We start from the raw sequence: 15,260 nt of genomic DNA, 5'->3' as shown, positions 1-15,260 counted from the left end.
AACATATTCATAGCACAATTTGGAATAAGGTTTAAATTTCTTTCAATGATATATGTTTAAATTTCTTTCAATGATATATGTTCATAAACATATAGCACATATTGATATCATATTCAGGTCCATGATCAATTGAGATTTTTTTTGCTAATTGAGAAATGAGATGCAACATCAGCCACTCATTCTTATTATATAAGTGGTCCAGATTTTGCCACACAAAAAATATTTTTTAATTAATTTATTATGAAAGGGTATAATGGTCATTTCGTGGTTTAATTAGGGTTCTCAACACACCTCTGCGCCTCCTCCAAACTCGTCCAAGCAGATTGAGCAGCTGCTCTTCTCTCACTATTCACAACCACCATCTTCTCGCTCCTTTTCCTCACATACTCCTTCTTCCTCTTTGGTTTTCTCTCACCACCCGCCGCTGCCGATGTGTCGCTGATCGTCGGAGCCAAATACCACACAATCGACGTGCACAGAATCGTGAACGACCTGTCGTAGATCGCCAGAAACAGCAGAATCAGCACCACCATCACCGGGAAAATCAATTGAGGACGTTTCAGATCCTCTATCTTGAAATTCCCCTTGCTTCTCCGCGATCTCTTCTTCTTCATCATTTTCTCGCTCTCCGCCTCCGGTTCCGGTGACGGCGGCGGCGCAGCGTTGATCGGTGAAATTCTTCGCCAATTTAGGCGGAGATCTATCCTTGACCTTGATTACGATCTGTTTAGCGTTGTCGGAGTCGTTATCGTAGACGAATCGGACAAAGGAGATGTCCTCGGAGCCTTTCTGCTTGTAGATCTTCTGATTCTTATCATCGAGATCTGCTAGGAGCGCGTAGAATTTGTCGAGGCCTCGATCGGCGTAGGGATTTTAGGAGGCATTGTCTCTTGACATGAGTTTGCAGAAGCTGATATTGACATGTGAATTATAAGTGTTATTTGTTAGCTGTTGACATTTTAATACAAGCTGTTGACATTTGATATTCTCGGTATTGATATATGAATTATAAGTGTTATTTTTTAGTTGTTGACATTTTGATACGAGTTATTGACATTTGATGTTCTCGCTAGTGATATGTGAATTGTAAGTGTTATTTTTTAGTTGTTGACATTTTAATACGAGCTGTTGACATTTGATATTCTCGGTATTGATATATGAATTATAAGTGTTATTTTTTAGTTGTTGACATTTTGATACGAGTTGTTGACATTTGATGTTCTCGCTAGTGATATGTGAATTGTAAGTGTTATTTTTTAGTTGTTGACATTTTAATACGAGTTGTTGACATTTAATATTTTCGGTATTGATATGTGAATTGTAAGTGTTAATTTTTAGTTGTTGACATTTTAATACGAGTTGTTGACATTTGATATTTTCGGTACTGATATGTGAATTGTAAGTGTTAATTTTTAGTTGTTGACATTTTAATACGAGCAGTTGACATTTGATATTTTGACTATTGAAATGAAATGACACTTATACCCCCGTGTTGACATAATGTGATAGCTATTGACATTTAGTTAATCTTGTAGATTAGTGGCTGATATTGCATCTCATTTCTCAATTTAGCTAAATAATCTCAACCTAATAGGACCCTATATATACACTTGTGAATATGAAACAAAGGTGGACAGAAAGGGTGTTGTCACAACTTCATTTCATAATCATATTGATACAATCAAATTGGATACAATGTTTTAATATTATACTCCCTCCGTCCCGCTTTAACAGTTCCAGTTACTTTTGAACACTCATTTTGTAAAAATGATGAAAGCTAAAGTAAGAGTGAGAATAATATAGAGAAAGTCTTGTCTACATTATTCTCTCTTACTTTACTATTTTCCAACTTTAATTATTTATTACTCCCTCCGTCCCACGTTACTTGAGGAGTTTCTTTTCGGCACGAGATTTAAGAAAGTTGTGTTTAATGAGTTAAATAAAGTAAAATTAAGTAAAAGAGAGAGGAGAGAAGGTAAAGTAAAAGAAAGAATACAGTATGTGTGATTAGATGTTTTGTTTTTAGCCAAAAAGAGAAATGACTCAAGTAACTTGGCACAACCCAAAAAGAAATACGACTCAAGTAACTTGGGATGGAGGGGGTATCATTTTTACAACAAGAGTGTTCAAAAGTAACTGAGACTGCTAACTTGTGCTTGACGCCGCGTGTGAAGTATCCCCTCATTATTCACAGCCCAATTTAATTATGAAATAGTTTTACTAGTCACTTGTTTAGATAAAATTGGGTATGAAAATGAAATGAACAGATTAAAGAAACAAGAAAATACTCGCCAAAATAAAAACAAGTAAAGGCTCCTCGTCCATGAGGACACGTTTTGACTCAACACGACAAGAAATTATTTCACCTTTAAAAAAAACGGGTGAAAAAATTAGTGGAATTTGAATCCAGTTTTTTATATATTAATTAGAATTGAGTGTAAAAAAATGTATAACAAGCAAAAATCAAGATGACACTATTTTTTTGGTCTTCATTTGCATAAACACAGGTCGAATAAACACAGAACTAGATAAAACATGTTTGCTTTTTACTCACACTCTCCCATCTGTATTGTCAGATATACACTCACAAATATAATGGTGCCCAGAGCAACATAACTGCAAACATAATTACGTATTAATCGCAATGCCAAGTTGTGGAATATACACACACAACGCTCGGGAAGAACATAAAAGAATGTCTGCGATGTTGAGACGAATCTCAGCTGCAGCAACCTCCAACTTGAGAAGAAGAACCGTCCCTTCCGCCAGATGGCCCGGGAATTCCACCATAACCTACTTTTATTCCATATGACTGAGAAAAAGGAGGAAGATGGCATTAGTTAGGCAATCAAATTTGAGTTTTCAATATGATAAAAATCTAACTGTAATGGGACAAGTTTTTTCATTATGCTCTTGCAGGTTATATTTAAATTTTGGCAAGGTGAAAGGGAATGTCACTCGAGATAATAACTCAGACAACCACACAGCAGGAGGTCTTGCTAACTTAAAGCAAGAGTATTCTTCTGTTTTGCAAAACATGAGGCAACTAGCAAAAGGAGAATTGAAGATTCAAACCTCATTTGAAACATCAAATACTCCATCTTGGATCTTCTTATATATTGTTGAGGCTGTTCTGATAAAAGCCTGCAGATAATGCTCTAGTCAAAATATGCAAGGGATATGTAAGGATATAGTAGTTTTAATCGTGTCTCATAGAGATAAGGAAATTCTTGGTCACCTCCTCTACATTCTGAGCAGTTTTTGCAGATGCTTCCATGAAAATCAACCCATGTTCTTTCGCAAATTGTTCTCCTTCTTCTGTGCTAACTGCCCTTCGATGGGCAAGATCACATTTGTTGCCTACCAGCATAATTGTCATGTTTGGATTTGCATGCTGCCTTGCATCTTCTAGCCAGCTTACCAAGTGATTAAAGGTTTCTCTCCTGATACACAGGAAAGACGATGAACAAATAATACATCAGTTTCGGTACAAAAGAGGAGTTTCACAAACTTGTATCAAGGAAACCTATGAAAAATTACAATATATTGTTGATCATTCCCAAGAAAGTACATAAGACGCATGGCAAAAAATTGTATGGGTACTTATCTGAGTTAAATGCTAAGAGTTAAAAATCATTGTAGAGAGTGATTCAGTAGCAGGGTGGCTTTTCCAAAGAGCAAGAGAAAAAAAAATCGTGTGGACGTCTGGACGAATAAAAGCAGTACCTAGTTATATCATAGACCAAAAGTGCACCAGCAGCCCCTCTGTAATATGACCTTGTGATGGATCGGAAGGATTCTTGACCAGCCTGTAGCATCAACCAAAACACAGCTATATTACTAATAACTCCAGTATAATAGCATGAGACTCTTAAAAAATTAAAAATACACATGATATACATATTCTTACTCAGAAGTCAGAACTATCACAAGAATGTACCAATGATAAGCACAACATAACCTAAAATTTTAGATTTCACACAACAAAACAGTTATAAAGCTGAAGAACACAAAACTTTAACATTAAGTTACTAATAAGTGCAAAGTCAATCTGCAATTCTCAGCTCAGGTCTTTCACTTCTTTAAGAATATATATCAGTTATACTGTGTGCACAATATATATCAGAAAAATCCTTGCTGCTATGGTTATCGACATATAAGAAACATAATGGAAGGAAATTAGCTACCAATTCAGACAAAAAAGAGGGAAATCTAACCTAGGCTAGTCCCCAGTATCTTATTAGCCTATAGATAGTTAACACAAAGATATAGTTTGCTACAGGCTTTAATAGTATGATTGGTAGCAGGAAACTAAAGAACACAATAATAATGCCCTGAAACCCTTTTGTGCGAGCATCCTTAGAAATCGAACTAATTGCCCAATACATTTAGTAACACGGCAGCGTAGACAATATAACAAACTAATGAGTGTAAAACCCTTAATATTAACACAAACTAACCGTGTCCCATATCTGAAGCTTAATGGGTTTGGTGTCTATTGTAATCATCCGAGCCCCAAATTCGACTCCAATAGTCAAGTCATGCACTGGCTGGAAACGCTTGTCGGTGAACTGTAGAAGAAGGCATGACTTCCCCACCCCTGCAAAAGATAGTTTTACATCAATAAGAAAGCAACATCAGAATAATTCTAGTCAGATTTGATAATATACAAACACAATCAAGATCATTTTTTTTGCCCCTAACATAATTATCTAGAGCAACTGGTATTTAATTATTTATCCATCTAATTCCCCAAATTTCTCGTCTATACAGAACCGAATCGCATTGCAGACGGTAATAATTCCGAATACATGACATTCATCAGATCAAATCCACCGATGATCCACTCATTCAGTCTTTCACAACAAGCAACACAGAAATCGCAATCAGTAAACGCAACCAAGCACGAACTGACAGTTCAACACGCCCAATTCTTAATTGAAACGCTAAATCCCGCCCCAACAAAAACCCTATTAAACGAATCATACATGAAAGAGGACAAAATTAACATCATATGATGAGGAAAAGAAGTGGAATTAGCGAGAAATTACCGGTATCGCCGATGATGATATACTTGAAGAGATACGCGTAAGACATATCTAGGGCTGATCAATGAATACGGAAATCGGAATGGGGAATTCGGAATCGGAGAAAGATGGCGAAATGAAGCTCCGAAGACGCAAAGATGAACGAAGAGTGCTGCGGTCGCCAATTTGATCTGATTAATTAATTATGATATTTTTCTCAGGCATGCTTAACCGGTTCTCCGGTTCTCGGGTGCCCGGAACCAGAACCGGAACCGACCGGGTAATTGAGGAACCAGAACTGGTTTCATTCGGGTACCGGTTCTAATGCTTTCATAAATTCCGGTTCCGGTTCTACCCAGAACCGAATAATATATATTAAATTTAATTTTTTTTTACTAAAATTGAAGTATAGTAATTAACTGTAATTCATTTATTATTATCAAGGTTGTTTTGATTCTTTAGTTCTACTTAATGTATTCCTTTGCTACTTTGATATTGCTTAAAATAAATGCTACTCTTGGTTTGACAATATAATTTTCCAATTTATGTATTTGGATAATGAAGACTTCCATTATTTACCATTATACTTCGCGTACCTTAAACAAAAATAATTTTAACAGATCAAGAAAGCTCTTAGAGGAGTAAAGGTAGAGGTTACTCATTTAGGAAACATGTGAAAGAAATACCGTAATTGTGGTTTGACATCACAGACAACTCGTGAGCTAACATGAGAATCAAATTTCTTAATACTAAGTGGATATGGTGTAATTTTTGTTATATATAAGTTAAATCTAGTGTGGTGTCAGATTAAAATTATGGTAAATAATAAATGACTTGTCGTTAATTAGTATACTTACAAATCGGTTCCGATTCAGAACCGGTACTGGCCGATTCTTACCCGGTCGGTTCCAAACCGGAACCGGCCGGTTCCAGGATTCATGAGATTTTGCTACCGGGTACCCGGTCAACCAGGCCGGGTAGAACCAGAACCGGCCGAATAAGCAGGCCTAATTTTTCTTAATCAATAAGTTTCATATACTTTTAATTTTTGTAAGTAATAATTATCAAATAAATTATGAAAGTACTACTCGCATTTATTCAAATTCGAAATGTTCCATATTTATTTAAAAATCAATTATAAATTATGAAGTTTATATTTTTGCAATTATCTTTTCTATCTCATATTTAGTGAAATATGCAATATGCAATAATGCGTTAGTAGATAGAACATATCCATATGCCTCCTTAAAGACCCAATGTCGTATTTCCTCTTTTGGTTCAAAAGGGTGATAAGAAAACTTGGATCTCTATATTTTATATCAAATCTTGGTCGATCTGGGACATACTGAATAAAATGATTTTCCAAAAGTTTGAGCCAAATTGGAGAGGCCGAAAAGAGAAGACCATTTTCGCAACTTGCGTTATGGAATGCAAGTGGCTTTCCAAACCTCCCCCCAACACATATGTCGATCGATCAAGTGCACGACTTCAGGTTCTGGAGTGAAGATTGATACCAGGTTTGTGTTGTTGCTGTTGATGTTTCTTTGGTTCTTTGGGAGTTTAGCATTTAGTCTGTCTGTTGGTGTTTGATTGAGATGTCGTTGTACTTTCTGTTTTTGGTTTTTGCAACTTGACATTTGGCTCATTATCTTGAACCTTTGCCCGCTGCTTGCCAGCTCGAGCCTTTTTCGATTTGTAAAAAAAATGCATAATGTGTTAGTCAATTTTATGCAGAAATGTTATACAGCAGTTATGTAAGGAATGTTAATTCTCTTCCTTAAGATGTAGAACATGTTAATGTGGTGGGTGATGTGTTTAAAATCGACTGTTAGATAATCGTGTATTTCGCTACAAATGTAACAAATGAGATAATTATGAGAATTGCAAACTTTGTTTTTATGATTCATTTTTTGGAAAAATATGGGAAGAGTCAAAATTTTACTTATCTTTCATGATTTATCAGAGAATGTATCCTTGTAATAATCAAAATAAAACATTTTACTGCTATTTAAAATTAGGGCTGGGGAAAAATACCGAAATATCGAAATACCGGCCTTATCGTACCGAAAAAATATCGAAAATACCGAATTTTTGGTATACCGTGACTTTCGGTACGGTATGATACCTTACCGAAAAATTTCGGTAAGGTAACGGTATGGATTTTCAAATACCGCGGTATACCGCTGCATACCGAAATTCGGTATATACCGTAAATTAAGGTATATACCGTAAACTAAGGTATACCACAAAAATATAAACACAATTATATATAAAATATATTTTATATATTTTAAAATTATAAAATCTATTGTGAAATATAAATATAATTATGAATAAATTATATTTAATTTATTTTTAAAATTATAAAATATAAATAATATTCTAAAAACTCTAATTTTCTATTTTAATTGATGTTGAAAGTCAGGTATACCGAACTTCGGTATGGTATACCGAAAATGAGGTACGGTATCGGTATGGAAATTCGTCATACCGAAAATAAGGTATATCGAAGTTCGGTATACCGAAAACTTTGGTAAGGTAAAGGTATGATTTTTTCGCATACCGTATTTACGGTAAGGTATACGATATGGTGGTTTCGGTAAGGTATACCGTACCTACCCACCCCTATTTAAAATCCACAACCGTGGTATACAAAGCTCATTTTATCTTGGTGTTGTGATAAATAGGATTGTTTGTAAAATTATATAAATAGGATTACTGACATTTTAGTGATTTAAAATGCACGATTATAAATAGGATTATTGACATTTCAGTGATTTAAAAATATATAAATAGGGTTACTTTAATTAAATTGAATGATTATTTTCAAATACGATTATGGAATTGTTTTATTGACATATGTAGCTTATTTTTCTGCGACCTATGAAGAATAATTTGATTAGAATTTCAACTGATTATAATATAAAGTCTCGACACGTCCATAATGAGCTCAAACGCAACTATAAATCCAATAATTATTGCAACACCGTTTAGAATAATTATTTTATAAACTACCTAACAAATAGTAATATTATGAAGTTACATGACTAATTCCCATTTCATAACCTTCAATACACACATAATATTACGAGCAACTGATTATTTTTGCCGGCTACATTTCTCTATACATGAAATTACAAAAGATTTTGGTCCTATCAGGGCACCCATCCAAATTGCTCTGATAATAATTGTGAATATAAAAAGTTAACATCTATGAATTTGAAGAAATGTCCAAATTAAATCCCAATTAGTTGTGAAACTTGGGCAGTTGTGTGGCTCCATCTTTTGGAAGTATACATGTTAGCCATTTCACTTTTATGTATCTTGTGTTGTCTTACCCTTTCTTTGTCAATACTAAATATTTTCACAAGAGGAAATACAAAATTAATAATGGATATTATTATGGCTATAAATATTAGCCATATGGAGACTTTGAGTTGAGTTAAACCATAAGTACATTTCATTTTTGTACTGAATGTTGCTGCATTCTTGGGAAGAAGGTAATGTGACATGTGTTTATCCGGCCGACCGGAACGACGAAGATGGATCTGCCTGGCTCCCTGAATGCCAACTGAGACGAGTTGTCAACGTTTGTTGTTGACGACTTCTTACTTGGCATGAAGGGAGTCATGCAGACGTAATTAATATTAGTCGATACATATAATTTTTGCTTTCATTGATACTTTTTTATATGATTTATTACATCTAGACAATGGTAGAGGTATATACAATTCACCTTGAATAATTTTAATACATAATAATATATACTATATGCCTCTCTATCTTTGTATCACTCTCTAGCTAACTAAGGAAACAGTAAGAATGTCACGACCTCACTTTGTTAAGGATAGCAAAGGTGGGTAAACCGCGACTAATGAGGTGGATTAAAGAGACAAGGAAAGAAAGGGGTAGAAACTTGAGAACTTTGCCCAAAGGCCAAATCGGATAATATCATAAAACAGAAGCCAAGTACTTGATTACATGGTCTTGGAAACAAGAATAATATCTCATCAAAATAAATCAGAGTTCGGTGGTAAGATTTTAGGATTCTCACTTAACAAATCACAGCGGAATGAGTCCTTGCTAAACGACTTCGTGTATGAAGACAAGAAGCGTTGGAAGATCCACTTGGTTATTTAATACACATCGACTCCGATCACCACTCCTCCGTTTTGACGGTCAACCTGCACATTTAGAAATATATGCAGGGCTGAGTAGAGGAGTACTTAATGGACACGTGCCGAAAATCAAAACATACAATATAGTTGTCAAGCCATCAATAGTAACACACGTGGGTTTTTCTTAAAAGGCCCGAGCTTACTAGATTCTTTTGTCAGCTAAAAGTTCGATTGATCAATCTAAGTTCTTTCATAATTCGTCATATCTGAACATTCGTGCACCGGGGAGGTGGCCACCTCCCACGGTCACCATCTACTTCATCGTGCCGGGAAGGTGGCCACCTTCCGCGGACACAGAACCGGCCAACCCTCTTGGATGGTTCACGGCTCTCGTCGTGAACAAAAGTCTGTGTTGGGACGCCGCCCACGCTCAAACCCGAATTCGATTAACGTTTTGGGGTTACCAAAACAAATAGGCATATAGCCCGTAGATAGACATCATCAAAACAAATAGTTATGGAATGACAACAACTTGAAAAAGAATCATAGCTCCATTTGAGAAAAATATGGCATTTCATAATTTCGCAAGTAATTGATTTATATCCCCACTAATGTGATGTATATTTAAAAGAAAGCCCACCTGATGTGCTTATCTTCAATTAACAACTCTCGTGTTGGCCTCACTTTGCCTTCAAGCAAAATTGCATTTGAAATTAAATAGCGTAGCACGCTAATTAGTACTTTGAATTAAATTCTTTTGAGAAAAAGAATGCATACATCCTATTGGATAGCACCTATCCAAACCCCCTAGCTCAAGTGGTTGAGGAGGGTGGCAAGGATACCGCGCCATCCTGGAAGTCTCGAGTTCGACTCCTGGATGGCGCAACTTGGGATTAATTTCCCATGTGGGCCTAAACAAGGCTTGTTGCCTTGGGGCTTTGCAAGCTTACGGGCCTGGACCCGTCTGAGGGTTGACAACTTATGGGCCTGGACCCGTCTGAGGGTGGACAACTTACGGGCCTGGACCCGTCTGGGGGAGGCTAGTTCGTGCGGCCACTAGGGGCTGGGGGAGGCTAGTTCGCTTGCCAATGTATCTCGAACTCGGAAAAAAAATTCTATTGGATAGCACCTATATCTTAGTCTCGTCTCATAGGATCTCTAATCCTCTCTCGGGCTTTACTAAGTTGTAGGATTCAATTGTTCACTTAACTAAATCCGGAGAAATTCTATTTTCTCTAAAATAATTACTTGGCAAGTCTCTAATAAAATAAGGATTTTTGGAAGTCCATTCCATTTCTCTCTCTTCGAATTTTTCGTAAGGTCGCCCGAGGCATCGCGGGGCGACGCCGGTCGGCCCTTCACGTTTCCAACTTAATATTTTCCATCTTCGGTATTTAGTAAACTATTCGGGAATTCACATACCCAAGCTGTCAACTCACTTCCATATTTAATCCGAGTCCAAGTATAATTTAGTTAATAGGGCCAAACTTATTCCACCAATTAAATCCAATCAAAGCATAAAAAATCTCGGCCCAATCCTTGAATCCAATTCCTCAAATAAATGGAACAGCCCATTTCTTCATCTATCGGCCTCCCTTCTATTTTAATTGCTTATATGGCCCATACCAACCAATTAATTATTTAGGCCCAACAATTTAATAAGTTCAGCCCACCAAATTAATTCCCTTGGCCCAAAACTCAATTATACTCCTCTCCTATACGTGACTCCCTCTTCCCCAACACTTCACCATTGAGAATGGAAATTCCCTAATATAGAAAATAGAGTAGCATAGGAAAGTGTTGTCTATTTTGTACATGTAAGCATATATGTATCGAATATCCTTGTATTTTCTATTTCCCATCGTAATAAAGAAATCCCCCGCACTTTATTTTCCAACACCAAGTACTTATATATATTCGGTAGTCGGGATTACAACGAGAATTCGATGAACACAAGCTTACACGGCCTCTAATAGAAATTAATTATGCTAATAAATCCGATTTATCTTGAAAGAAAGGGACGAAAATCTCAGGGCGTCACACAAAACGTGATTGCTTCCAACCTTCTTTCTGAGTTTTTTTATTATGTACACAGGGACGGAGATACCGGCGGCCAAGCCACCGCTCCAGCGGGGGCTTGGCCGGACCGGACCCATATCCCCCACTATGCAGTCGTGCCCCGCCGGATTTCCGCCCCGGCTTCGGTTGGCCTGAATTCTTATGTATAACGTGCCTGCGAGTCTGCGATGGCGAAACTGGAAGAGGAAGAGGCCAAGAGCAGATGAAACTGCAGATCCCCAATTTGAAGAAGACGAAACTACAGACCCTGCAGATCCTCAATTTGAAGAAGATGGCACATTGATGAAATTGGGCTTCTAAGTGGGTCATTAATTATTTGTATTGGACTAAAAAAACTTGGGCCTTTAATATATAATAATAATAATACAAAAACAATAGTTTACCGAGGCCGCCTGGCTTGATTCGCCTCGGCCCTTCCTCTCTCTAGCCGCTTTCGCCGCCTTCATCCCTTGCGGCCGACGGCGCCCACGGCTGGATCCCCCGTCATCGCCGGCCGTACCCTCAAACTCATGCGAGGAAGCCTCTTGTGCGTCGCTGCCCTCACCGGTGTCACCAGACGAGTATTGGCCACTCGATGTGTGCTTCGTGCGCTTCGAGGTTGAGCCCGAGCTGGAGCGGACACCGTCGGCCCACCGTTCCTCGTCCTTGACGACCTGCCAAACATCAACAAATTTGAATTATTTGCCGGTGTCCTGGTTGTAGACGCGCAAAGCCGCCCTTAGAATGTCGGCTCTCGTGGCGCCGCTTTGGTAGTGAACCGCTTCGGTCAAGTAGATGCCGCAGAATTTTTTGACCTGTCTGTCGACTCAATCAAAGTGAGAGAGGAGCATTTTATATGTGCGCTTGCGTGACCCTTTCGGCTTGATCTGGTGGTAGGTCTCGACGACCTTTTCCCATAAGCATTTCCGGGGTTGTTGATTCCCGACGATGGGATCGTACGAGACGGAAATCCAGGCGTTGTACACCGCCATCGTTTCGTTGTTGTTGTACGGATGCCGGCCTAGATCCTCATCCTCATCCTCATCCTCGCCCGCATGGGCTTCCGCCCTGGAGCTTCCACCGCCTCGGCCGCCTCCCCCACCTCAGCCTACTCCCGGTGTGGGTTCAACGGGAAAATCCTCCCGAATCTAGGATAATCCCAGCGAATACCTCAGGGCGGAGGGACGGGCATATGCATCCACGTCAAAATTGGGTGGTTGGTACCCCCGGGCGTCGCCGAACCCTGGGTGCCCGGCGTCGACGAACCGGAACCACCCAGTGTGTTGTACATGGTCTCCCAATCGCCGAACGCGTTGATATCCCACCCGCCGGAGCCTCCACCGCCGGAGTTGCCGTCGCCGGACATTTTGTGATGAGATGTTAGATGAAAATTGGAGAGGAAATTGAGATGATTTAGGAATAATAGATGTGTAGTTGTCTGTGAAATGAGGATGAATTAGGAGTATTTATAGAGTAAAAAAATTAATTAAAAAATTAAAAAAGAAAGAAAAAAACGGATATAAACCGTAATACAATTTTTTTTAATTCGATTTTTTTTTTAAAAAAAGATTTATTGCGTCAGCGAGTGACGACGCCCACTCGAGGGCCGGCGAGTGGGCGTCACGCATGGCGCAGGGGCGCGCCACGTCGCCATGGCGCGTGGCGAGACAGCCCGTCTCTTGTCTCGCAGGGACGGGTCGCGGGACGTGATCGTGACGGGCGCGGGACGGGCCGGTGTGCCGCAACGCGTCGCGCGAGCGTTCCGTCTCTCCGCGACGGAACGCGGGACGATGGCGCGCCGCGTAGTGGATGGCCTAGTGTAACTTCTACTTATATTGATCATTTTCATGTATGTAGTAATAAAAGAGACGGAACGCGGGACGGTGGCGTGCCGCGTAGTGGATGGCCTAATGTAACTTCTACTTATATTGATCATTTTCATGTATGTAATAATAAAATTGAGCTTCGTTTACTTATTGTATTGTGGTCACTTTAGGAAATTAAATTGAACTTCGTTTAATCATGATCCAAATAAAGCTAATCATGCACATAAAAAAGCGAAAAGGGGGTTGGTAATACATATTTGTATAAATAATCATAAAATAGTAGTAAAAGCTTTTTCACCAAGTTAAAATATTCCCGAATCCCAGGATAAATATAGAAGTTGGAAAGCTAGGATAATATAAATTCATATATGCTATAAATGTAACTTTGAAAATGAAGAGTTATATGTCATGCTTTTAATCTTTTACAAGGGTTAAAAGTGAGTTTGGTGGAGTATTAATTTGTGGCAATTTCTGCTGGTAAATCTTTGTATTTTTTGTGCTGTTGATTATTTTCGTTGTCTTAAATTTGCTGTTTTAAGGCCCATCTTCTAATTGAAGGAGGGAGAACAAGGTGAGGATATACACTTGAATTTTGATTTATTACGTCTGAGTAATTGTGTCTCTTTTCATAAAACTTTGCTTTGCAATGGTTAACTTCCTAAACTATGATATACAGTTTGTTTTATACTATTACCTTGTTGTCGGTTCCCATCCTTTTAAACCCTACATGTGTAAAAATGTTAATTCCTAGTTTATTTAACCTAGTTTAAAATTAAACGATAAATGGAGAATTAGTTTTGATATCTTATTATACATAAATAAGATAGTACTCCCTTCGTCCTGGCTAAGACGACACATTTCTTAGCCGGCACGGGATTTTAAGAGTTATTGGTTAAAGTGTTTGATTGAAGAGAGAAAAGGTGAGGGTAAGTATTAAAATAGAGAGAGAGAAAGAAAGATAAATATTTTAATAGAAGTGAGAAAAAGTGGTTGTGAGTATTAATTGGAGAGAGAAAGTTTCCAAAAAATGAAATGTGTCATCTTAGTTGAGACAAACTAAAAAGAAAAACGTGTCATCTTAAGTGGGATGGAGGGAGTAACAAAATACTCCGACCGTCTCCCAAATATTGTCTCACTTTGACCTGACACAAATTTTAAGAAATGTAATGAAAAGTGAGTTGAAAAAGTTAGTGGAGTGTGAATCATTTTTCCATACTCCGACCGTCTCCCAAATATTGTCCATACTCCGACCGTCTCCCAAAGTTAGTGGAATGTAACAAAATACTCCGACCGTCTCCCAAATATTGTCCATACTTGAGTCATTTTTCCATTTTGTGAAAGTCCCTCATAGTTGAGTCATTTTCCTATATAGTAACTTTTTTCTCTTTCTTACTTTACTCTCTCTTATTTTATTCTCTCTACTTTATTCACTCTCTACTTTTTTCTATCTCTTACTTTTTTTATCTATTTATTTAACACATTCAACATTTATTTCTTAAACTCCGTGCCAATTTTTTTTTTCTCAATTATGAAGAAACGAAGGGAGTATTAATTTTATAATAAAATATTAATAGAAATAAGTTAGTGGAATATGAAGTCCACTGCTAAAAATAGTAGAAAATGAAACGAATAAATTTTATGAAATAGACAAAAAAGAAAACAAAATGGGACAAACTTTAGGAAGGGATGGGAGCATGCACAACGGAGAGCAGGCGCTCGTCCATCCGTCCGTGCCAGCGGCACGGCACTGCTGTTCGCCGCTGCGCCCTTGCCGCTGGCACTGCGCTGCTCGATGCATCGAGCACGTCCGTACCAGCGAGCAGGCGACGTGGCAGCGTGTGATTAGCCAACGGCATATCCGTTGAAAAATCATTTTTTTATTTTTTTTAAATCGAAAATAATACCAAAAAAATCCCAATCCCAAAAAAATGGCCGTTTTTTTGCCTGTTTTTCTGTATTTTTTTAAATATTTTTCCCCAAAATCATCTATAAATACACACATTCATCATCCATTTTTCACATCAAATCATCTCTTATTCATATTTTTCATACAACTTATCTACACCTTCATCTCTCACTCAAAACCTCAAATGGATTTCACTCATCTCATTGCAGAAGCGGAGCGCGAAGAACAAGAATACTACGAACAACATCGTGCCGCTTATGAAGCATATATCGCAGCGAATACCCCCGCCCCTCCTCCTCAACCAACTAGATCAACTCGTCGCTAC

At 38.0% G+C, this 15,260-nt stretch overlaps 1 protein-coding gene across 1 annotated transcript; it reads right to left on the bottom strand.

The window, feature by feature from the left end:
* Positions 1-2,525: 2,525 nt before the first annotated feature.
* On the bottom strand, positions 2,526-5,229 carry LOC121775755 (ras-related protein RABB1c-like). The gene is made up of 6 exons (XM_042172796.1): positions 5,052-5,229; positions 4,461-4,600; positions 3,727-3,809; positions 3,239-3,443; positions 3,076-3,144; positions 2,526-2,812 (listed from the first exon to the last, which is right to left on the bottom strand). The coding sequence occupies exons 1-6, from the start codon at positions 5,095-5,097 to the stop codon at positions 2,720-2,722; spliced, it is 636 nt and encodes a 211-aa protein (XP_042028730.1). The 5' UTR covers positions 5,098-5,229; the 3' UTR covers positions 2,526-2,719.
* Between the last annotated feature and the right edge of the window lie 10,031 nt (positions 5,230-15,260).

Source organism: Salvia splendens, chromosome 18 (genome assembly GCF_004379255.2).
Source record: "Salvia splendens isolate huo1 chromosome 18, SspV2, whole genome shotgun sequence".
Taxonomy (NCBI): Eukaryota; Viridiplantae; Streptophyta; class Magnoliopsida; order Lamiales; family Lamiaceae; genus Salvia; species Salvia splendens.
Note: the sequence above shows the minus strand (reverse complement) of the source record. Positions and strands in the feature narration are given on the sequence as shown.